The 26,609-nt window shown below is 39.5% G+C and overlaps 1 protein-coding gene across 3 annotated transcripts in view; it reads left to right on the top strand.

The window, feature by feature from the left end:
- The window catches only part of ppp2r5eb (protein phosphatase 2, regulatory subunit B', epsilon isoform b), a 130,239-nt gene that overhangs the window by 79,545 nt on the left and 24,085 nt on the right, over nt 1-26,609 (top strand). For 2 of the 3 annotated variants that reach the window (XM_055640050.1, XM_055640052.1), the window contains 4 exons: nt 244-303; nt 1,579-1,687; nt 19,625-19,678; nt 20,558-20,608. In XM_055640050.1, the coding sequence (XP_055496025.1) occupies nt 244-303; nt 1,579-1,687; nt 19,625-19,678; nt 20,558-20,608 (274 nt within the window). The remainder of the gene's footprint in view (nt 1-243; nt 304-1,578; nt 1,688-19,624; nt 19,679-20,557; nt 20,609-26,609) is intronic. The other variant, XM_055640049.1, reaches the window with a different exon arrangement.

Here is a 26,609-nt window from a genome sequence, read left to right as displayed (position 1 = left end):
AGAGCTCAAAGGTTTATTAGTGCATCAAGAAAAGAAAAACTGTTTCATTTTGAGATAATCAAGAACATTTAAATTAAAGATCTGACTTGTTGGTCACACCTCATTTAAAAAAAAATAAGTCACCTGTGGCATTCATGTTAGGCAGCCACATTGAAACTGAAGTTAACTGCAGAGTGAAAATCTCAGCTTTATTATGAAAATGTGTTTGTTGCTTAGCACATAATTAACCTGTTCTCTTTGCAGATTTGTTTATGAAACAGAACGTTTTAATGGTGTAGCAGAGCTTCTGGAAATATTAGGAAGGTAAGCAATCGTGCATTTAGATTTATCTCTAATTGTTTCCCATTTTCCTGTAGTTGTTGGATTCAGATGGGTTACAATTGCGTACCTTTGTCAGTTTCACGAGGGAGATGTCCTAGCCAAACCTCAGCAAGTTATGTTTAAAGTTCATCATTTTTCAATGTGCACTCAATTTATCGGATCAAGAAAATAACAATATTGAATGCAGCTCCATCTTATAGTTAAATATCATTAACTTTACTTCAGGTAGTTTTATGAATATTATTCATTGCTTTCTATTAAAAATTATTTCAAACATTTCACGATGACCTACTTTTCGCTGCGTCAAAATGCTTATATTGCAATGAAATTAAATAAATAAAGCAAGAGTGAAATGTACAGAGAAGATATTTCACATTGAACACCAGCGCCTCCTTGTGTTTGTCTTCATATAATACCCTTAACTTTAGCTAGTTTAGTTGCACTTTCTGCAAAATGGTATGCTGTTTTTCTTATCAAATTTTCTTTAATATTACTTTTTCCTCTAAATTCCGTGTTTTGCCAATCTTTCCTGTCGTAGAGATACACATATTGTACTGTTTAATTGTAATTTGGGATGAAATGGGAATCCTAACCAAACTATATTTAATTTGGACATATTTAGCTTTAAAATCTGATAAGTTTGTTGCACTGATATGCTGAAGAATAATTGTTCAAAATTATCACTTCTGCGTTGGAACATGTTTCTACTTTAGACCGTTACACATTTTTCACATTATCCACCGGCTCCCTGTGCAGTTCCGAATCAATTTCAAGCTCCTTTATGTATACAAAGAAGGGCTTGCCCCCACCTACATCAAAAATCTGCTTACCCACCATATCACCTCCAGGTCCCTCAGATCGGCCGACTTGGGGTTACTGACCATCCCGCGGTCTAGGCATAAGCTGAGGGGGACCGCGCTTTTGCGGTTGCAGCACCTAGACTATGGAACACCATCCCTCTTCCCATCAGAACTGCCCCCTTCATCGACTCTTAAATCTAGACTTAAAACTTATTTCTACTCTCAAGCCTTTCTTGAGGTCCTCTGAGGGAGCGCTGTATGTATGCATCTATGTATGTATTGTTGACCTATGTACCACTGTATGTAGCACGTTAGTACCTGCACCAATGTAAAGCACTTTGGTCAACGAGAGTTGTTTTTAAATGTGATATAGAAATAAAATTGACTTGACTTGATGAATTTAAATATGTGAATCTGCTGTATGAAGTAGATAATATATTTCTCTTTCTATCAACAGTATTATAAATGGGTTTGCATTGCCGCTCAAGGCTGAACACAAGCAATTTTTGATTAAGGTGTTGCTCCCTTTACATACTGTGAAGAATTTATCACTTTTCCATGCACAGGTAGGGATGGCGCTTGATCTTTTTATATTATAATTTTCTTATTCCTCGGCTATATGCGTGGATAAAGAAAATTGTTGGGAGGGAGGGGGGATGGATTAGAGAATTGACATTGGATTTAATCTACAATGCCCTTCATAATGTTTGGGACAAAGACCCATCAGTTATTTATTTGCCAAGTACTCCACAATTTGAGACTTGAAATATTTAAAAAATCACAACTGGTTAAAGTGCACACTGTCAGATTTTATTAAAGGGTATTTTTATACAATTTGGTTTATGCATGTAGAAATTACAGCTGTGTTTATACATAGTCCCCCCCCATTTCAGGGCACCATAATGTTTGGGACACATGGCTTCATAGGTGTTTGTAATAGCTCAGGTGTGTTTAAATGCCTCCTTAATGCAGGTATAAGAGCTCTCAGCACCTAGTCTTTCCTCCTGTCATTCCATCACCTGTAGACACCTTTATTGCTGTTTATCAACATGAGGACCAAAGTTGTGCCAATTAAAGTCATATAAGCCATTGTGAGACTGAGGAACAAGAATAAAACTGTTACAGACATCAGCCAAACCTTAGGCTTACTAAAATTAACTGTTTGGAACATCAAGAAGAAAGAGAGCTAGCTTACCAATCGCAAAGGGACTGGCAGGCCAAGGAAGACCTCCACTGTTGATGTCCGAAGAATTATCTCTAATAAAGAAAAGTCCCCAAACACCTATCCGACAGATCAGAAACACTCTTCAGGAGTCGGGTGTGTATTTGTCAATGACCACTGTCCGCAGAAGACTTCATGAACAGAAATACAGAGGCTACACTGCAAGATGCAAACCACTGGTTAGCCGCAAAAATAGGATGGCCGGGTTACAGTTTGCCAAGAAGTACTTAAAAGAGCAACCACAGTTCTGGAAAAAGGTCTAGTGGACAGATGAGATGAAGATTAACTTATATCAGAGTGATGGCAAGAGCAAAGTATGAAGGGGAGAAGGAACTGCCCAAGATCCAAAGCATACCACCTCATCTGTGACACACAGTGGTGGGGTTGTTATGGCCTGGGCATGGATGGCTGCTGAAGGTACTGGCTCACTTATCTTCATTGATGATACAACTGCTGATGGTAGTAGCATAATGAATTATGAGGTGTACAGAAACATCCTATATGCTCACGTTCAAACAAATGCCTCAAAATTCATTAGTTGGTGGGTCATTCTACAGTAAGACAATGATCCCAAACATACTGCTAAAGCAACACAGGAGCTTTTCAAAGCTAAAAAATGGTAAATTCTTGAGTGGCCAAGTCAATCACCCGATCTGAACCCAATTGGGCATGCCTTTTATATGCTGAAGAGAAAACTGAAGGGAACTAGCCCCCAAAAACAAGCATAAGCTAAAGGTGGCTGCAATACAGGCCTGGCAGAGCATCACCAGAGAAGACACCTGGCAACTGGTGATGTCCATGAATCACAGACTTCAAGCAGTCATTGCATGCAAAGCATATGCAACAAAATAGTAAACATGACTACTTTCATTTACATGATATTGCTGTGTGACAAACATTATAGTGTCCTGAAATGTGTGGGTGGGGGGGGGGGTGGGGGTGACGACGACTATGTATTAACGCTGCTGTAATTTCTACATGGTGAAATCAAAATGTATAAAAAATGGCCTTTATTAAAATCTGACAACGTGCACTTTAACCACGTAATTTTTTTCTATTACAAATCTCAAATTGTTGAGTACAGGGGCAAATTAATAAATGATGGGTCTTTGTCCCAAACATTATGGAGGGCATTGAATGTGACAACGTAGTCATAACTGACATGTATAAGGAATTCTCATTTTACTGTGTATTAAACTCTGTAATCCTACATTGTTTCTATCGGAATACAGAGTTAATTGTTTTGTACTGGTGTAGCTATTCCACATAGGGACATGGCTATTTATTAATGCCCTTTAATAACTGTTTTATTACCCATTTGACACAAATAAAGTCACAAACTAAACGTATTCACCAATCAAGACATGATATATACCACAAAGACATGCAGCAAAATTACAATACAATATCTCATCTCTTTTTACATGTTGTAATGAATGCAATTTCTAGTATTTCTTTCCACTTCCAAACAAAAATCTGGTTGGATTATTCAGCGTATGATCAACCTCGATGAGACCAATTGCAGGCTTGGCGATTGCTTCGAACAACACCTCCACTCAGTTCACAATAACCAACCTGATCTACCGGTGGCTCAGCACTTCAACTCCCCATTCCGAATCCAACCTTTCTGTCCTGGGCCTCCTCCATGGCCAGAGTGAGGTCCACCACAAATTGGAGGAACAGCACCTCATATTTTGCTTGGGTAGTTTACACCCCAGCGGTATGAACATTGGCTTCTCCAATTTCAGGTTGTCCTTGCTTTCTCCCTCCTTCCCCTCCTATTCCCAGCTCTCCCGCAGCCTACTGTCTCCGCTTCCTTTCCCCTGACATCAGTCTGAAGAAGGGTCTCGACCCGAAACGTCGCCTATTTCCTTCGCTCCATAGATGCTGCCTCGCCCGCTGAGCTTCTCCAGCATTTTTGTCTCACCATTCACACAAGTTCTGTTATCCCACTTTCCTCACCCACTCCCTACACATTAGGGCAATTTTACAGACATGTTAAGCTACAGAGCCAATGCATCTTTGGGATGTGGGAGGAAACCTACATGCTTACAGGGAGAATGTGCAAATTCAACACAGACAGTGGCTGAGGACAGGATCGAACACAGATCCCTGGTGTGTGAGGCAGCAAGTCCACCAGCTGTGCCACTATATTTTATTTTCCAACACATAAAACAATTATACGTTGATAACTTTGGTTACTAAAAAAAAAGAATCTATCCATTTTCAGTCTTGAATCTCTAAGTGACACTATGTCCCCCTTTACAGCTACTGTATGTTTTAATTCAGTTCAAGACTATGGGGCAGTACATTGGCCATAGATTTGCTGCCTAAAATTGCCAGAGACCCGGAATTGATTCTGAATATGGGTGCTGTCTGTATGGAGTTTGCTCCTTTTCCCTTTGATCGCATGGGTTTTCTCTGGGTGCTCTTGTTTCCTTCCTCATTCCAAAGGTGTGCAGGAACCTTTTTCAGACCCAACCCAAAACGTAATATTTTCCTTTTGTCCAGAGATTCTGTTTGACCTGTTGAGTTGTGTGTGTGTGTGTCACACACACACACACACACACACACACACACACACACACACACACACACACACACACACACACACACACACACACACACACACACACACACACACACACACACACATATATATAGTTATATATTCATATATAAATATCCATTGTTTTGTTTTCTCGTTTATAACATTGTTTACAGAGTACTATGTTTACATATTCTGTTGTGCTGCTGCAAGTAAGGATTTCATTGTTCTAACTGGGACGTGAGAGAATAAACACTTTTGACTTGTGCCACTAATGTGTGGGATAGAACTAGTGTACGGGTGATCAGTGGTCGGCGTGGACTCGGTGGGCCGAAGGGCCTGTTTCCACGCTGTTTCTTTAAATTAAACTAAAAACACTAAAACCAGAGGCAATCTAAAGAAGGGTCTCTACCCGAAACGTCACCCAATTTCTTCTATCCAGAGATGCTGGCTGCTCCATGCAGTTCCCCCGCACAAATAGTCTGCACCCTACCATAGTTATCCAACCAGATGCAACTAAATTTAAGGTGGCTCTTTTTTCCCCAAGAACCCTTTTTGCTTAAGTCAGAGTCAAGAGAATTTTATTGTCATGTGTCCCAGATAGGGCAATGAAATTCTTACTTGCTGCAGCACAACAGAATATGTAAACATAATACAGAACAGGAGATAAAAGTTCAGTGTGTCTATATACCATAGACCATATATACACACAATAAATAAACAGATGAAATGCAATAGGCTGTTATTTTTCAAGGTTTGGTGATGGTGGGTCCACCAATTTAAATTCCATTTGGAATATTTTTGGAGGACCAGGAAACCAAGAAGCAAGAGTTACTCCAGGAAGTTACTCCAGCTCCAGGGAGTGATTCTGCGTTGGTTTTCAGCGGTCGCGGTGAGGCGGCGACCAGACAGCAATGGCGGCCAGATCTCCCACAATGCAAAGGGAGGGAGAAAGTGCATGGCGCCTACCAGTTGCCGTGGCAGTGCGCATGTGCAGGGCGGCCAATTATGTGCTGGCCGTGGTTGTGCGCATGTGCAGGGGGAGGATTTGCGGTCCGTGGCAGTGCGCATGTGTAAGGCGGCTGGCGGATGCGGAGAGCGGAGTCCCGGCAGCCCGGATACGGATGCTGGGCGGAGACAGAGAGTGACAGAGAGAGAGAGATGGAGAGTGAGCCCGCTCAGAATTAAACGATAGGTGTCCCGGGTGCTTGCCAAGCCGGGCAAAATGGCATGGCATTTAGGTTGCCCGGTGCGACTTTAGGTCGCCATTGGCACCCGGGCAACCATTAATGGAGAATGCTCCAGTATTAAAGGAAAAGTGCATCCTTCAAACCACTTTTGTCAGTGATTAAGTTGGAAACCTTTTGAAATCCATTATAGAAATGCTTAAAAGGTCAAGCCATTGGTTTTCTGATAGTTAATATTTTACTAACATATTCACAGTACAGTTGTTAAAGCTAGAAATAGTCACCTTATTTTGGCTGTATTGTCATTTTGGGTGAGACAGATTAGGCACGTTGGTTACTTGCTGCTCTTTGCCCACATTGTATGACAGCAAATCAATGTGATGTTTGATGATATTGAACAGAGGCTGAAAATACAAGCAAAATGTAAGGTGACTACCAAATTGCTAAACTGGTTAAAACTACATCATTTAAATGTCAGTGAAAAATCAACGCTCAGAAACCAGTGGTGTAACTATTTTGGTGTCTCTACACTGAAGATTCCATTCTGCATGTATTTGTAGCATTTCCAAAGACCACAGAATTGTTAGAGCAAGATCAGCTTGATTGGTGTAAAATGTAGCTGAATGCCACCCTTGAGATATATATGCACATTATAAAATATCTAGTTATTGCAGCAGCTTGATAAAGAGTAGTGAAGTTCTATGAAATGACAAATGCTGCTGCATCATTGAAAATATTTTTGTTTAAATGAGCTGTGCTGCAAATGCAAGAATTTAACAGATTTTTGATAAAGCTTTGCTAATTATAATCTTGTACAATGGTAAATTGAGGATTAAGATGTAATTTTAAATCTCTACTGTCATTAACTGCTATTTTGATCCTCTTCACCTCTAAACTGTTTTGGTTTTCCTTTCAAAGAGGCAATATGATCACACTGATATTTACATTTATGGACTGGCACCAGTATGCTATTAGCATATAATAATATGCATATTGTACATTATGCTTAAAGAAAAAGCTAGGCAAGTGAATTTGAATGACAGTGAACATTTCTTTTCATTTTACTTGTATATATTAATCGTCAGAGATTCAGTATTTTCCATTGTATACATTTTAAAAATAAATTAGTGTAGTGAAATAAAAGGAAGCCTCTTTCGGCTTTGCTATATTTGGGGCACATGAACAAATTTCTAATTTTCCATTTTATTTCTGACATTGTGAACATTTGTTCGTGATGCTTCTTACCAAACAATTTTTGACTATTATCTGCAATACTTGAGCGAAGGTTGTGACATTGCATAGTTCATCTGTTAACATGTCTTCTGATATTTTCTTTGCTTGGATTTATTTTCCTGTGAACGTCTGAAAACTATGCAGCCTTACTCCATGTTATTCCCTGCCTTCCAGTGCTGCACTTGTGGCTTACAAAGTTACAACAATCTTTGCCAATGACATTTTCCAGAATACACCTGGTCAGACTCTGGCTTACTTGCAATCCCCTTCCTAATGTGAGAGAATGTGATGTGACACAGAAGTGTAATTCATAAATAATTAGTTGATTTAGGAGTGTTTCTGTAATGATGAAGAATTTAACCAGACATCATGTTTAGCATCAAAGTAACTGCAGTATCCAGTATACATGAACCTGCCAATTTGTTAAGAAGGTTGTAGCATTTGTACGTTAGGTAACTTTTGTACGTTATTATTTTGCCTCCTTCCAAATGCACACACCTTTTCTTCCATAATTCATGTCATTGTTTATTTTCCTCTCGTCCATTCTTCCCCTTATCTCCTATTCCTACAAGTGCCATATTTCCTTTTTATCTCCCCGTTCCCTTCCACCCATATCTCTGTCTCCAGCTTTACATTTTATTCCTCCTCTTTCCCCTTCTCTGGTACCCTTTTGCTTCCATTTCACCCCCAACGTTTTGTTACTATCTCCTTTCAAAGGAGATTCTGCCAATCACCGCTCCTCAACTGTATCTCCCTATCTCGTCTGAAGAAGGGTTTCGGCCCGAAACGTTACCTATTTCCTTCGCTCCATAGATGCTGCTGCACCCACTGAGTTTCTCCAGCATTTTTGTGTACCCTCTCCCTATCTCTTGTCAGTTTTGCCCCGTTCGTCTCTTTACCAGATTTCTCTGCTGTATTTTTTCAGTCTGAAGAAGGGTCCCAACCCAAAACATTACATTTGATCAACAGATGCTGCTCAACTTGTTGAGTTCCTCAGCACTTTGTTTTCTGTTCAAGATTGCAATATCTGCAGTCTCTTGTCTTCTATAGTTCACCATTGTTCAATTAAGCACAAGGTGCATATCACGGTTTACTCTGTTCATTTATTGTGCTATTTGGAATGATTGATAACGAATATGTATAAACTATTTTGCTAAAGCTTTATCACAGAGTCTTTTCTTGCTCTGAAAAGGTTGTTGCCAGGAGGACATATTGGATGCTGTTTGCATAGATGACTAGATCAATGATGTGCAGGAAGAACAAGGATGGGCTGCAATAGATCCTTGCAATACCCTCTCCTTCTGTTATCGCCATGCTCTCCTTTTCATGAACCCTTAATTCTTTTGGTACAATTGTTTTCGGTCCCGTGACATTTTGACAAGCAGGCCTTTGTGCCTCAGTGTACCTTGTGCCACATTGTGGACAAAGAAAATAATGTCTTCTATCAGATTTTTTTTAAAGCAGTTTTCAATAAAGGTAATCTGCAGACATAAAAACAAAGAATACTGGAATTACTCAGCAGATCGTGCAGCATCTGTCAACATAGAAACATAGAAAATAGCTGCAGGAGTAGGCCATTCGGGCCTGCACCGCTGTTGAATATGATCATGGCTGATCATCCAACTCGGTATCCTGTACCTGCCTTCTCTTCATACCCCCTGATCCCTTTAGCTAACAACTAACAATTCCTGTATCCACTGGATATTTTTACATTTAATTTCTATATATATTACAGTACTATGGACTTGTTTTTTCACAAGCAAACTTCTTGAATGGTAGTACAGTTGTTAGGACAGCTTGTTGTATAGCAATTAACACCCAGCATCTATATGTCTTGTTGTTGCATGGTTTTAAATGTTTAAACAAACAGGTTAAATTCATTAAACTTTCCCAAATAACTCGTAACTTTAAAAACAAAAGCCTACTTGTAATTTATTTCTTGGAGCTAGCATGATTTTTATACTGAACTACCATTTTAACAGATTTTAATTTGGAGTATATTGCAAAAGACATTAAACTTGATAGGTGCACATTTAAAGTTGGTTGACAGTGGAGTAGAATTAGTGAATGCTGTGAGAAAGCCTAATGAGGAAACAAAGTAGCTGATTGAATGCAGTACCTGTACTAAGAACCTAAAGGTAAGGAGTTTATAAATGTGTACATGTACTTTTAGTACGTCCAGTCCCTTTTTACCTCCAGTCCCTTTATACCCCCACTCTCTCCAAGAGGTCTGCTGGTTCTTCCTTGAATAGTGACCCAGTCAGTTTCCCCTCTACTAACACTACTCTTCCTGGAGGATCTTCTTGCCCCCTACAACTTATCTTTTGTCTCTTTCCTTTAAGTTAAAGGTGTAGTCATGGACACTCACATGGGCTCCAGCTATACCTGCCTTTTTGTTGGTTAAGTTGAACAGTCCTTGTTCCAAATGTACGTTGACATCCTCAACTTTTTCTCCGCTGCATTGATGACTGATCAGAGCTGCCTTCTGAACCTGCGTGGAAATCGTTGATTTAATTAACTTTATCACTGACTACATCACAACTTTATCACTATCTTTGACACCGCTTTCCTCTTTCATGATGAGTCCATGAGTTCTGCATGGGTGCAGGAGGTAGCCCAGATGCAGTCATCAATATAACATAAATAGAGTTCTTGGAGAGGGCTAGTATATGCCTGGAACTGGCTTCACAATTCACAACTATTCTTTCCTTATATCACACCTTGTCTTTTCATCTCTTGCCTTTAACCAACCATCTACCTATCACAAACTCCCATCACCTGTATCCATCTATTACTTGTGTTCAAGAAGGAACTGCAGATGCTGGAAGATCAAAGGTACACAAAAATGCTGGAGAAACTCAGCGGGTGCAGCAGCATCTATGGAGCGAAGGAAATAGGCGATTTCCTTCGCTCCATAGATGCTGCTGCACCTGCTGAGTTTCTCCAGCATTTTTGTGTACCTTCCATCTATTACTTGTCAGGCTTTGTCTTGCACCTCATCTCTCCTGTTCTGCCTCTCACATCCCCACCCCACCACAATCAGTCTGAGGAAGGGTCCCGCCTTGAAATATCACTGATCCTTGTTCTGAGATGTTCTTGTTCTGGGGATGCAGCTTGACCCGCTGAGTTACTTTGACACAAAGACACTTTTTTTGTAAATCATCATCTGCAGTTCTTTCTTCTAAATATAAATATTGTAGGTATGTTACAAAACCTACCTGAATCGTGGCTGAGCATCTGCCCTACCCCGTGTGCGCGATTTTGGCGCTGTTTAGAGGGGGCGGGTTTAAAACGCGATTTTTACTAGGCTGTTCCAATCGAAAATGTTCAGCCTAGTAAATCATTAACGGAAAATCGCTGAAAGACCCCGTCACAAAAGGTATTATTAGTTTTTATGGCCTTGTATAGTATTTATAGTAGTTTAAAAAATCACTCTCTCAACCCGCAACATCTCGCAGCCCCAGGGTTTTATAAAGCAAACAATTAAAGGTATGTACCTTATTTTTGCATTAAATGGGGCTTGTATATAACCCTGTATATAAAGTTTTCTATAGCGAGTAGTTCATTTTGGGCTCTTTATATCCCGCAGTATTTTTCTGGGCACTTGAGGGTACAAATCCAGCGCAATGTGAACGTTCTAAACCAGCGCGTTCACAGGAACCCACTAGAAAGCCGATTTAAATTGACTTTAATTTACAGCAATTGAACACTAAATTCCTAACATTTGGCCTATAAATTGATGTAAATGAGATTTAAAAATCATGTTTTATTCTGAATTATTTGTGAATATTATTTGGACACTTGGGCTATTTAAAAATGTTAATCATTTATTAAGAAATGGATAGATGTTTAGATCTAGTAATTGAAGTTTGAAATTAGCTACAATTGGGTAACTAACTAATTATATGCTTTAATTTCAGGTCATCCAAGTAAGATTATTTTATATTTGTTTCAGAATGCTTCAATCTAAGATAACTGAAAATTTCATTCAGTTCTCTTAATTTTTAAGAAGGTTATGGGCTTTTGACTGTCCACGATCACAGCTTTTTTGTTATGTCCATAGAAAATCAATAGGGAACAAGATGCTAATTTCCGAGTATGAAAATGGCCATAACTTTTTTATTACTTGAGATATGAAAGTGAATTAGGTGTCAAATTAAACTTATTGTTATGCTTTATCTGATGGGATAAATTGAAGACTTGATTTTTTAAATCTCAAAATTTTGTAACATTGCTAAATATTGATTGATGCAAGGATATATATTTTTTTACTATAGGAAAGATTAACCATAAACATTTGGAATTTATTTTACCTACAGACTGAACTGGCATTCATGGCTTGACCTTCGCAATGTAAAGTTATGACTTTGTAGTGTTATAACAAATGGGAATTTATAATCTAAATCTGGATAATGTATATAATCGGCTTCTGCACAAGGATTACTTCCTTTTAATTCTTAGGTAAAAGTAGTTTCTCACTGCCAGAGGGCTCAACATTGTGGCACTTTCAATGCATGTAGTGCTGCTAAAATAAACACTAACAAAGTTAATACAAATATACGAATGCCAGTCACTTTAAAATGTAATCTGTTTGCATTGGTGGTTAGTAAAATGAAACATACATGCATATAATTTTATTTAAAAGTATGCCGAGCTCTACCTTTTCATATACAATTCACTGTCCTGCTTTGAGCATATGTTTACATATTTCTGTGATGTGTTCCCAGTTCTTTTGTAATTTCTTTTGGACTTTTGCATTCAAACTGGCATTTTGGAGATAGAAAAGCTTGTGGAAGGAATTGTCATTTGCTCATAACTACTTTTAAAAGTGAATAATATAGGCAATAATGGAGTTCTGCCCATTCCCCTGACATCAATCTGAAGTGTCTCGACCCAAAACGTCACTCATTCCTTCTCTCCAGAGATGCTGCTTGTCCCACTGAGTTTTGTGTCTACCTTAATGTAGGCAATTATTGGTTTGGAAGTTAATAGTTGACTTAATAGCCTTTAATATGTGTTGATATTGTTTGTTCCTTATATGGCTATTTAAAAGCAGATTGTTTGACCAGTAATTTGCATCAACACATCCTGACAGTGAAGTCGTCGTCTTTATAAATAAGTATTTGCCCACCAGTAGGTTAAAATGAAAGACACAAAATGCTGGAGCAATTTAATGGGTCAGGCAGCATCTCTGGAGAAATGGAATTGGGGATGTTTCAGGTCAAGACCCTTCTAAAGACTTATAACATCAACTAATATAAAGTACAGATTTAGAAATTATAACCTTTGCTTAAACCGAAGCATTGATTTTAATCTTTTTATTCTCTTAATAGTAATAATAATAATAAGTTTATTTATATAGCACATTTATAGTCAATTTTCATTGACCCCAAAGTGCTTTACATAATTTAAAAATCAGTTCCATACAAAGCATAAAGATGGGTTAACAAAATAATAAAATGCATAAACAGGACACAACATGTAACATAAACATCCACCACAGCATTCATCACTATGGTGGAAGGCACAAAAGATTTTGGCCGTCCTCCTCTATTTTTCCCCCCGTGGACAAGACCCGAGTCCAGAGTCCAGTCCAGGATCGGTCTTTCCTCACCGGAGACCGCGGCTTCAAGATTGTGTAGGCCGCAGGCCGGTGGTTGAGATTTAAAGTCCCCGCCACTGCCAGAAGCACCGTAGACTGCAGGGCCGGCGTTCGAAGCTCCCCTCCAGGGGTGATGGTAAGTCCATGCCGGGCCCGCGGTAGAAGTTATCCGCGGGCCGGCAATGGCGGCTTCTTCTTCCCTCGGGTCCCCCACGAGGGATCCCGGGCTGTAGACGCCGCAGCAGCTGGAACTCTGCAGACCGCGGCTTCAGGCTGCGACTTCAGGCTGCCGGCTGCCCCGGGCCAGTGAAACGGAGTGCTCCCCTCCGGCGAGCCCCAGGGAGGGCTCACCCGCTCCACCAAGAGTCCACGCTGCGCCTGCCGCTGAAGCCCCGGGCACGACTCCGGGAAAGACCTCGCCGATCCTTGATGGTAGGCCACGGGGGAGGCGACCTGGAAAAAGTCGCCTCTCCATGGAGGAGGCGACCGAAGCGGTTTCCCCTTACGCCACCCACACCACCCCCCACACAAAACACAAAAAACCACACTAAATACACACTTTAAAACATACTAAAAATAAAAAATAAAATTGAAAGGCTGACGCGCTGCTGCCATGGCTGCTGCCAGAACAGCGCCCCCTCTTGAGTAAATTATCTGGTTGAATTGCCGTACTGCAATTCTTGATCAGTGATACTTGCTAGATTTAAAGAACATGGTGGTTTATGATGTTTTGGTCAAATTCATTGACCTTGAAAGCATTGTATGTTGCTTAGATACAATTCTTGGCATTTGTAAGAATTTGTTAGCTAATTTCTTGCAGATGGGAAGCAAATATTTTAAAGTTAATGTGGCTCAATACTCGTTTATCTCAGACATTTATCTTAATTTCACATAACCTTTGTGTGGTAATATTTTTCAATTGTCATCTATGTGTTTCCTTTTGCAATCTTACAAGCGAGGAAAATGTATTTCGTGAAACTCTACCAAAAGGAAACTTTAGTCTCCCTGTGAATATGGGTAGCACTCCATTCCATTGGATGTAAAAGAAAAGTGGGTACAGTCAAGTGTTCAATGTTATGATAAAATGGCTAGGAAGCACGAAATACTACAAATGCTTAAATTTTGAGATTGGATATGACCAAATAAATTTTGGATATTTGCTTATTGGAATGGGTTTATTGGAGTTCTAGAATCTAATTAGGATACTTTGTGTCAGAGTCCTCAATTTAGTACTTTCTAGTGTTTAAGAAGGAACTGCAGATGCTGGAAAATCGAAGGTACACAAAAAAGCTGGAGAAACGCAGCTTCATAGATGCTGCTGCACTCGCTGAGTTTCGCCAGCTTTTGTGTGTACCTAGTACTTTCTAGGGTTGCCCATCTCATCCATTTGATGTCCTCTGATCCTGTAGCCAAAAACTCATTCTAACTGGATTATTTTATTACCCCTACTCCAATTTCTCCATTGGTGGTTGCATCTACTAACATTTTATTATCTAATAACTAATATTTAGGAAAGTGAACGTACTGAGGCAATTTTCAGGTGCTTTTCGTAGTTGAATTCAATTTTTTGAAGAATAGATTTGTTAAAATTTATATCAAATTATTTACATTTATGATATTTTTTAACATTTTTGATAATGTTGTTAATTACTTTAACATATTTCATGCAACATGCTGTGTTGTGGAACTTTTGTCAGGTTCATGAAATCGTTCACTAAGATAATGTATAAAATCAATGCAATTTAATTAATCTCATAAGCAATTCGTCTTAATGGCAATTATCTAAAAGTTGAATCTTATTAACTGGGTTAATAGAATTGTTGCCATTGGGCCATTCTTGGAGAGTGAACCAAAATGTCACACACGTGATCAAATGTCGTCACATAAACTAATGCATTAAAAAATTCTTATAAGAGATTAATCTTATTCATTGCTTTTTTCCTAAATACTGAACTATAATGCATGTCTGCTAAAGATGTGAACATTCTAGCTTTTTAAAATTCACAGAGTTTAAGATAAAACTGAGTTATGAAAAAAACGCTTCCGTGTGAGGTCACACACGTGACAGTCATATTTGACCTCTGACCCTAATCAAACATTGTCAGCATAACCTATTTAAATTTCACTTGATAACTTTGAAAAAAATATGAATAGTATATATAGTACAAAACAATATACCTGTAATGCTTTCAGAATTAGAAAGGATGTATTCCACAATTTTTCATATTTTTGGTCACACACGTGATTAAGAATGGGGCCTGATTTCAAAAAGCTTGTCTGGGTATAAAGTAATTAACATTTTTCAATTATTGAACTACTCTATCCTCATACCGATATCCAATCCTGAATAGGTGCTTATGACTGTAGCTGAGATGTAGGTAATAGCAAATGTAATCCAGATATGCTGGGTCATGAATATGAAAATATAGTAAACAAAATTAGCCAAAATCAATAGAACATACAACGGGACAAGAGCAGGCCCTTCAGTCCACAATGCCTGTGCTAAACATGATACCAAGACAAATCCTTGCTTGCCTGCACATAATCCATATCCCTCCATTTCCTGCATGTTCATGTGCCTATCTAATAAGCTCTTAAATCAAATCAACCTGCACCACCCATCTACAGTGCCATGTTCCAGGCACCTGCCACCCTCTGTTTAAAAAAGAAATTGCCCTGCACATCTCTTTTAAACTTTACCCATCTAACCTTATAGCTATGCCCTCCAGTATTTGATATTTCCATCTTGGTAAATGGGTTCTGACTGTCTAGCCTATCTATGCCTCTCATAATTTCTCGGTCTCCCTGCAACCTCTGGTGTTCTTGGAGAAAGCAAACCAAATATGTCCAACCCCTCCTTGTAGTTGTGTAGGAAAGAACTGCAGATGCTGGTTTAAATCGAAGGTAAATACAAAATGCTGGAGTAACTCAGCGGGACAGGCAGCATCTCTGGAGAGAAGGAATGGGTGACGTTTTGGGTTGAGACCCTTCTTCAGACTGATGACCCGACCAATGAAGGCAAGCACATCATGCTTTTATTGTAGGAAAATGTTCAAATGTTTCTAGGGTTGTTTTCTGCATTCATGTAACAAACAGGTCAAACAAGTCAATATGAATTGCCAAATACATTTAAGCACAGATGTAAGCCTTTTACTGCGATTGATAAAGTTAGTTCCTATTTTTTTTTTCATCGTTACTCTTAAGAAAAGATTTGATGGGGATAATGCAAAAAATTCCACTTGTTGGCAGGCCATAACTAGAGACTAGGAAAATAAGATTGCCTTTTTTAAACCCAATGTGAAATTTAACCCGGAGACGCGACAGAATGTGGCATTGGGTTGGTGAGGTGAGTATTGTTATAGGAAAGGAATGGGTAATGGAAAGTTTGCTGAAAGTTAGAGGGTGCGAGGAGAATATATTCTATTAAGTCTGTTTTTTTCTGTGTAATCTTAAATGCTTTGGATATAAAAGTAACTGGATTTTTTTTGCTACCAAAGATGGTGGAGACAAGATTTAAGGTGGAAATTGATAAATATTGACAGATCATTGAATTGAGGATTGGGGAGAACTGGCATTGATACGAGGAAAGATCAGATAGAATTATTATTTTCTTTGGAAAATAGAACATAATAGTAAATAGAATTGAGTGGCCTGTGTAGGAATGACAAAAAAGAGTCATCAACCAGGGTGCAATACATGGATTAGAAGAAGCATGTTGAGCTGCTGAAGACTTTGTCAAGAGAACAATCTCAGTGCTGATGTGTATTGTGTCATCAAACTACAGCAAGGACCTGACAGCATTAAAGAGTGCAGAAGAGATTTGCCAGGATATAGAATAGAGAACTTTAGTTACAAGAGGAGATTGGATGGGTTGGTTCTCACTGGAGTGTAAGAAGCTGAGATGTGTCCTTATTGAAGCTTATAAAATTGAGGGTCAATTGTCAGGTTTTATTTCTGTGGCAGAGGAGGCTAAAACTAGAGGGCTGAGGTTTAAGGTAAAAAGAGAGAAATTTAAAGGAGAGAACTGGAGAGCGTGTTTTTCCTCACAGAGGATGATGGTTATCTGGAATGAGCTGCCAGTGGAGGTAGGGGCGGATACAATTACTATGTTTAAAAGGCATTTGGGTTGGAGAGCATGTGTAGGAAAGAACTGCAGATGCTGATTTAAATCAAAGGAGGACACAATACTGTAGCAACTCAACGGGACAGGCAGCATCTCTAGAGAGAAGGAATGGGCGGTGTTTCGGGGTCGAGACCCTTCTTCAGACAGAGTTGGAGAGTAGAACGAAACGTGCCTACACCGGATTAGCATCATGAGTTATGCCAAAGGACCTATTTCTATGTTACACAGCCATGATTGCCAAGATTTTGATGTGTCAGAAATGGGGGAATGGCATTTCCTTGTCCTGTCTGTGTGGTTCAGGCGATGTTTGCATTTTGTAATGTTGCTATGTACCAGTTACCTTTATCCTTGTGCACGGGAGCGCTTGCATGTTTGGGATGTGGTGTTGAAGAAGCCTTGAGATGCTGCAGTGTGTGGTAGTAGAAGAAGTGAACGTTAAATGTGGAAGGTAGGATGTTGATCAAATAGGCTCTTGGTTAAAAATAGGAAACGCTTGATATGATCAGCAGGTCAGGCCCCATCTGCAGGAAGTGAGAAGTGCTGGAAATCATCTTCTCACAGATGTGGCCTGACCTGATTATTTCCAGCATTATTCTCTTATTTTAGATATTCAGCATGTGGAGTTTTTATTTTATTTTCACTTTCAAGTTACTGAGTTTCTGACAAATAAATTGACTTGTGGTCTGTGGATGATAGAGCTTTAGGACATCAAGAATTAAGTCACTTGCCTGAAAATACTCTGCTCCACCCATATCTCGTATTTCTGTGGCTTTCTAAGATTTTGAGTCGGGAGAAGTTATTTGCTTTTTTGATGAAGATAGCAACTGCTTGACAATTGTGTTGTGTAAATAACTGTGCCTAGACTGGACTGAATGCTGTGATTGTTAGCACATTTCTCCACTTCTATGAGGGAAGAAATATCATTGAAGCAGCTGAAGATAGTTGAACATGCAGTTCCCTGAGAAACTTTTACATTTTGTTAACTTCATCAAGTGTACCAAGGTACAATGGAAAGCTTTTGTGTGCTAACCAGTTGGCGGAAAGACGATACATGATTACAATTGAGCCATTCACAGTGTACAGATACATGATAAAGGAAATAACATGAATAACGTTTAGAGCCAGGTAAAGTCCAAGGGTCTCCAATGAGGTAGATACATTGTTCTGGATCTCAACTGATTGGCAGCAACAACCCATTTTCTTTCTGCTAAAACTACGATCTGAGCTGGCAGATTTTTTGCTTTTTACTCCAATTAACTCCAGTTTTGGGCTAATTGACAACATTCACAAATGCCGCCTTAAAGTTACACATTCTCATTTATCCCTCCTCTGGGATTTAACTCTCCTGTCTGTTGGGCTGGGGCTTTAATGAGATTTGGAGCTGAGATATCCTGGCAGTACACAAACTATCTTTTTTGTGGGAAAATCATACCAGTATAATTTTCCTTATTGGGTTAGTGTTATTGTGGGAGTTGCAATCAATCACTTTGGCTACAGGGAGAGGAAATTATGGTACGCAAGTTCTCGTTACAAAGGTTGCAACAATTTTTGGGCTTGTATCCTTCGTATATTCAGGATGGCCAGTGTTGCTATACGAACAGAATCAAATCATACAAATATCAATTTGCAAGTTGTTGGGGATCTCGGCATGAAGCTAAGGTAGACAATTCGCTGAACACTTAAGTCTAATGGTTTCAAGTGGTTCTGCACTGACAGCACTTTTAAGGATGGAGGCATTCCTAGAATCACTACCTCTTGTCCATGGATCAATTGTTAACCTTTTACAATGGGATGTGACAAAACTGCAAAATCTTCCCCATATTTGCTGTTTATGGGATTGTTTTGCTTTTTATAACATACTTTGTTTTTCATGCATGTAATTCTGCATTGGAGATTCAGCAGGTTATTAGATGCATTGGTTCTGGTCATGGCATGCTTTTTAATGCACATGGAACCAAGCCTGATTCCCTGGTTTGATGGATATGCTGATCCTTGAAATTACAGATTGTAGTGAAGCACGTTTCTGCTGTTAATGACTTCAGCACCTCGTAGACTTCTGCTAGATTTGCTCTAAATTTATCACAATTGGCATGTGAGTAACATCATACGATACTATGAAGGGAGTCCACTTGATGAAAATGGAACCATCTCTACTTTGGTTCCAGTTACTTCTATCATTGATGTCATGAACAGATGATTCTGTGAGGTGCAAAATATTGATCCCAAGACAACATTTTTAGCCTTTGCAACATTGAGTTCATGGAAACTTCTCGCGTTAGATGAGCAATGTGACAAATTCAAGGCCGTGGAAGAATTGAGGGCTGATATGTGAACTGGAGCGGGATGTTAATGTCTTTATTATCACATTCTTTTGCATTTGTAAAGACAAATAGGATTGGCGTTTAATCCAACCCTTGGTGTGATGCATGGCAAATTTATATGCGCTTAATTGCCTTGTAGATGGGCCAAAAATAATAATTGTTCTTATGGCACAGATGTAATACAATTATTTAAATCTTGCATCAGTGTCAACTATGTCTTTTAAATGTACCCTTTTCCTGTTTTAATATTTTCTTTTTCTTCAACAGTTGGCATATTGTATTGTACAGTTTCTTGAAAAAGATCCATCATTAACTGAATCGGTAGGTTTTCTAATGATAATAATAATAATAAATACTTTATTAATCCCCTTATTCAGGGGAAATTCAGATGCCCTTGCTTATCACACTAATAAAAATACAACATAGCATTAAAGACGTTTAACATTAAAACATAAACATCCCCCCACAATGGTTCCCACTGTGGGGGAAGGCACAAAGTCCAGTCCCTATCCCCATGCCCATCCATAGTCGGGGCCGATTGAGGCCTCCACAGTCGCCGCTACGGAGGCCTGATGTTTCAGGCCCTCTCGCCGGGTGATGGTACTCCTGCGTCGGGAGAACCCTCTCAGGCCGCGCTGGACGGAGCTCCACACACTGGCGATCTCGGCAAGAGATCCCAGGCTCCGCGATGCAAAGTTCAGCACCGTCGCCCGCAACTAGCCGCTCCACAGACCCGCGGCTCCGCAATGTTTTTATCAGCGGCCCCAGTACACCGGAGTTCCAGCGCGGCGACCCAGGCAAGGCATCGCCCGCTCCGCGATAGCGCTCCAGTGCTGTGCTGAAGCCGAGGTTTTGGCCAGGTCCCCTCAGGATACTCCGCTCCAGGCCCCGCTGGTAGGCCGCGAGGACGGGTCGAAGGTGCTGCTCGGAGGAAAGCAGCCTCTCCGACCAGGAGGGACTTGAAAAAGCAGTTTCCCCCTTCCCCCCCCACCACTCCCCACACATAAAAAGATTAGACCCCCAACTGCACACTTTAACGTACTAAAAATAATAAAAAAAGAAGTGAAAAAAACGGACAGCTGCAGGACTGACAACCGTACAAGACACCGCCCCCTCTCGCCCCCGATTCTTGATTAATGTTATTTTATCAAGTCTTCAAATGGACTGATCTTAAAACTTTTGTCCTTTATGCTTCTTTAGGTCGTCAGGGGTTTACTAAAGTTTTGGCCAAAAACTTGCAGTCAAAAAGAGGTAATGATAACAGTTTGTATCCTCTCTTGCTGGAATATAAAAAGTAGCGATTTTACAATACTTACCTTCAGCAGTGCTGCAGTTCTGCCACTAGCCGTGTGCATGACTTTGGCGCCTTTGAGGGGGAGGGGGGGGGGGATTAAAATGCTGTTTTGTACTGCCTGTCGGAGGCAGATTTCCTCGGGCTGCTTGCTGCTGATGAAAAATTGATCGGACATCTGTATGCGCTATATTTAAAAAAGAATTTGCTGGACAATTTAATATTTGGATTAAAATAAAAAGTGACTTCGAACGCCTACAACATGACAGATCGCGAGAACGGGACAAAACAAAGAGTAAGTAGTTTGTTTTACATATAATCTTGCTTCTTGGGATGGCTTTAATCTAATTTAACGTGGCGAAAATGTTATTTGGGCCCCATACATAGGAGTAGGCCATTCGGCCCTTCGAGCCTGCACCGCCATTCAATATGATCATGGCTGATCATCCAACTCAGTATCCCGTACCTGCCTTCTCTCCATACCCCCTGATCCCTTTAGCCACAAGGGCCACATCTAACTCCCTCTTAAATATAGCCAATGAACTGGCCTCAACTACCTTCTGTGGCAGAGAATTCCACAGATTCACCACTCTCTGTGTGAAAAATGTTTTCCTCATCTCGGTCCAAAAGATTTCCCCCTTATCCTTAAACTGTGACCCCTTGTTCTGGACTTCCCCAACATCGGGAACAATCTTCCTGCATCAAGCCTGTCCAACCCCTTAAGAATTTTGTAAGTTTCTATAAGATCCCCCCTCAACCTTCTAAATTCTAGTGAGTACAAACCGAGTCTATCCAGTCTTTCTTCATATGAAAGTCCTGACATCCCAGGAATCAGCCTGGTGAACCGGCAGTGTTTTTCCTGCCGATATGGAGTTCAAATTCACCACAAATGCAACGTTCCAATCGATCGCATTCCAGAAGCAAGTTAATTAAAATGCCCATTTTCTTTGGACAATCATGTCATAAGTCGTCCAAATTGTCTATATTTTGTGTTCTTCTCTCTCCATGATCATTATTTTTAAACAAAATATTCACAACAGTTTGAGTCGCATGTATTGTGCAAAAAACAATTTTGATTATATTTTGAGAGGATGTTTCTGGATTAATTTATGGGAATTAAACATTAAATTCCTTCCATCTGGCATATAAATTCATGACAAAAATCATGTTATATTGTGAATTCCTGTGAATGGGATTAGTTTGTTTTTTGGATACTTAGGGTATTTAAAAAAAAAAAAAAAAAAAAATCATTTTTTTGAGAAATGGAATCTACTGGACATTCTCAATGGGAAAGTAGTGGGCAGAAAGGCATGTCATTAGTGGTTTGAAGAGCCAAAATTGAAAAGTTGAGGAAAAACAAGGTGTACAGAGTTGCTTATTGGTTACAATCTGAGGAGTATGATGATGCTACTGATTATGATATGCCAATGTACCAGCTAGCAACTGATCTTCTCCATAAAGACTTGGTCTTTTGCTAGAAATTGTAATTTATTTACCTATCTGTTAAGGACTTACAGCATATAATACAATAATATTAAAGTTCTGATCTTGAGAATATCACATTTTTGAATTTTCAAGGCAGTCTGGGTGTTTATTACTATTTCCGTCACAACGGTCAATTTTGTAATTAGCTACAATTAGGCAATTAACTAATTATATGCTTTAATTTCAGGTCATTCATGTAAGATGTTTTATTTGTTTCAGAATGCTTCAATCCATAATAACTGAAAATTTCATTCAGTTCTCTTAATTTTTAAGAATGTTATGGGCTTTTGACTATCCTCGATCACAGCTTTTGTGTTAAGTAGGTATGTTACAAAACCTACCTGAATCGTCATTGGGAATCTGCCCTCAGCCATGTCCACAATTTTGGCGCTGTTTGGAGGGGGCATTTTAATACCAAACTCATGGATTTAGGACTCTCCCAACCCATCTGCCTCTGGATCAAGGACTTTCTGTCTAATCGCTGCAAGACCCGGTCGCAAAAGGTATTATTAGTTTTATAGGCCTCGAATATAGTTCTAATAGTTTTAAAATTACTGTCTCATTCCGCAACCTCTCGCAGCCCCAGGGTTTTATAAAGCAAACAATTAAAGGTATGTACCTTATTTTTACATTAAATGGGGCATATATATAACCCTGAATATCAAGTTATCTATAGCGAGTAGTTCATTTTGGGCTTTTTATATCCCGCAGTATTTTTCTCGGCATTTGAGGGCACTAATCCTGCGCGATGTAAACGTTCTAAACCAGCGCGTTCCACATGAACCCACTAGAAAGCCGATTTAAATGGGCATTTATTTACAGCAATTGAACACTAAATTCCTTCCATTTGGCCTATAAATTAATGTAAATTAGATATAAAAATCATGTTATATTGTGACTTATTTGTGAATAATCTTTGGACACTTTGGCTATTTAAAAATGTTAATCTTTCCTTAAGAAATGGGCTTTTGACTATCCAAGATCACAGCTTTTTTGTAATGTCCATTGAAAATCAATAGGGAACAAGATGCTAATTTCCGAGTATGAAAATGGTCATAACTTTTTTAATACTTGAGATATGAAAGTGAATTTGGTGTCAAATTAAACTTATTGTTATGCTTTATCTGATGGGATAAATTGCAGGCTTGATTTTTTAAATCTCAAAATTTTGTAACATTGCTATGTTAAGTCAATGGAAAAGCAATAGGGACCAAGATGCTAATTTCCGAGTATGAAAATGGCCATAACATTTTAATACCAAACTCATGGATTTAGGACTCTCCCAACCCATCTGCCTCTGGATCAAGGACTTTCTGTCTACCCGCCCCCAGACCGTCAGACTGGGCAATCACCTCTCTACCCCCATCACACTCAGCACTGGCTCCCCACAGGGCTGTGTGTTGAGCCCCCTCCTCTACGCCCTCTACACCCACGATTGTGCCCCCGCCCACTCCACCAACACCTTCGTCAAGTTTGCGGACGACACGACTGTGGTTGGACGTATCTCAGGAGGAGATGAGACGGCCTACAGGGAGGAAGTCCAAAGACTGGCAGCGTGGTGTTCAGACAACAACCTCATCCTAAACACCACAAAAACAAAGGAAATGATCATAGACTTCCGTAAGAACAGTGCAGCCCCCAAACCCCTATTCATCAATGGGGACTGTATGGAAAGGGTCTCAGACTTCAGATTCCTGGGCACACAAATTACGGAGGATCTCTCCTGGACTACAAACACCACCACAGCAGTCAAGAAGGCCCAGCAGCGACTCTACTTTCTGAGGATCCTCAGGAAAAACAACCCGGAGCAGAAGCTGCTGGTGTCCTTCTACCGCTGCTCCATCGAAAGTGTGCCGGCGTACTGTATAACCACATGGTATGCCAGCTGCTCTGCAGCGGACAGGAGAGCCCTTCAAAGGGTCATCAACACCGCACAAAAAATCACTGGCTGCCCACTGCCTTCCCTGAAGGACATCTTCAGCTCTCGCTGCCTTGGCAGGGCAGTCAACATCCTGAAGGACCCTTTCCACCCTGGACACAACCTGTTCCACCTGCTGCCCTCTGGCAGACGGTACAGGTCTTTCAAAACTCGCACAAACAGACTCGGAGACAGCTTCTACCCCATAGCCATACGTGAACTTAACAATGCAAAATAAGAAATAACACTCACATTCAACTGAATGGTTCTACCTCAGCTGCTATTGTTATTTATCTGTAATTTTTTTTATTTTTTTTAAATATATATATATTTTTACCTTTTCTTATATATTTAAAATTGCTCTTGTGAATCGCACCGTGGGATTGACTTTTAAATTTTGTTGTACCATGTGCAATGACAATAAAGAGATTCATTCATTCATTCAATACTGAAGATATGAAAGTGAATTAGTAGCAATGTTACAAAATTTTGAAATTTAAATAATCAAGTCTAATTTATCCCATCAGATAAAGCATAAAAAGAAGTTTAGTTTGACACCTAATTCACTTTCATATCTCAAGTATTTAAAAGGTTATGGCCATTTTCATACTCGGAAATTAGCATCTTGTTCCCTATTGATTTTCTATGGACACAACAAAAAAGCTGTGATCGTGGACAGTCAAAAGCCCATAACTTTCTTAAAAATTAAGAGAACTGAATGAAATTTCCAGTTATCGTAGATTGAATCTTACTTGGATTAAAGCATATAATTAGTTAGTTACCCAAGTGTAGCTAATTTCAAACTTCAATTACTAGATCTAAACATCTATCCATTTCTTAATAAATGATTAACATTTTTAAATAGCCTAAGTGTCCAAATAATATTCATAAATAATTCACAATAAAACATGATTTTTAAATCTCATTTACATTAATTTATAGGCCAAATGGAAGGAATTTAGTGTTCAATTGCTGTAAATTAAAGTCCATTTTAAATCACCTTTCTAGCGGGATCCTGTGAACGCGCTGGTTTAGAACGTTCACATTGTGCTAGATTTGTACCCTCAAATGCCCAGAAAAATACTGCGGGACAAATGGGCCCAAAATGAGCTACTCGCAATATTAAACTTTGTATAAAGGGATCTTAAGAAGCCCTTTTTAATGTAAAAATAAACAGCTTACCTTCTGTTGTCTGCTCTATGCGACCCTGACGGCTGACGGTGGTCGCGGGTTTAGAGATTGATTTTTAAACTCTACTATAACTATTATACAAGGCCTTTAAAACTAATAATAGCTTTTGCGACTGGGTCTTCCAGCGATTTTTCATTAATAATTAATTACGCTGAACATCTTCGATTGGAACAGCCTAGAGAAAATCGCGTTTTAAACCCGCCCCCCTCTAAACGGCGCCAAAATCGCGCACACCCGCAGCGACAGATTTTCAGCGACGCTTCAGGTAGGCTTTGCAACATATCTAGAATTAGGTGTCAAATTAAAATTATTTTTACGCTTTATCTGATGGGATGAATTGCAGACTTGATTTTTTACATCTCAAAATTTTATAATATTGCTATAAAAGGGTTGCTGTAGACTGATGTAACAATTACATATATAAATTGTACACAATATAATTAATATTCTTGAGAATTTATATTTGCAAGAATAAAAATAGTTCCAATATAAATTCTCAAGAATATTAATATTAATTAGATTGTGTATAATTTATATATGTAATTGTTACATCAGTCTAGCAGTGGTTCCCAACCTTTTTTTGGCCATGCCCCACCTAATCACCTCTAAAAGCCTGATATCCCCCCCCCCCCCCCCCCCCCCCCCCATGTGGTGATATATAATTCTTATCATTTAAAAAGTGAACTGCGTTTCAGCTGAAGGCGATGGCGCGGTGATTATGTAATAACTACACAATAAAGACCTTTTTTACCCCCAAAAAATTATTTACTCAAAATAACATCTGAAACATAAACTACATATGTTTACCTGATGGAAAACCCAAAAAAATAAAAATCGAAAATTTGGACCCAGACCTCCTCAGTCGCGCTCAATTGCCCCCCTTAAAAATCAAATTGCCCCCCAGTGGGGCGTACGCCCCACGTTGGGAACCACTGGTCTACAGCATCCTTTTTATATTGAAACCTATAGTCACGATCATTCTAAATTTAAATTCCCATTTCAAAAAAATGGACATCTATATTACTAAAAGTCTGACCTTGACCGCTTTTGGCTCGCTGTGGTGTGATTTCTGAGAGAACACCGCCACCTACGGCCGACAATTTTGGCCACCTCGCTCGGAGCCCCCCTCCGCTTTCCGGGGCTGGAGGATTTTTCCCATCGATGAAAAATTAGAGATATTATTTTTTTTTTAAATTGCCATTCTCTCTGCCGCCCCTGCTGGTGGGAGGGGGGAGGGACTATAAAATCCAGAAGTGGTGTGCCTCACAGTCTCTGCAAGATGGAAGAAGCCAGAGGGTCACGTCTCTCTGAGCTCTGAATAACACTGAACACATGTCTACTCAACTGTGAGTCCCCTTAATGTGGTT

This window comes from Leucoraja erinacea, chromosome 9 (genome assembly GCF_028641065.1).
Source record: "Leucoraja erinacea ecotype New England chromosome 9, Leri_hhj_1, whole genome shotgun sequence".
NCBI lineage: Eukaryota > Metazoa > Chordata > Chondrichthyes > Rajiformes > Rajidae > Leucoraja > Leucoraja erinaceus.
Note: the sequence above shows the minus strand (reverse complement) of the source record. Positions and strands in the feature narration are given on the sequence as shown.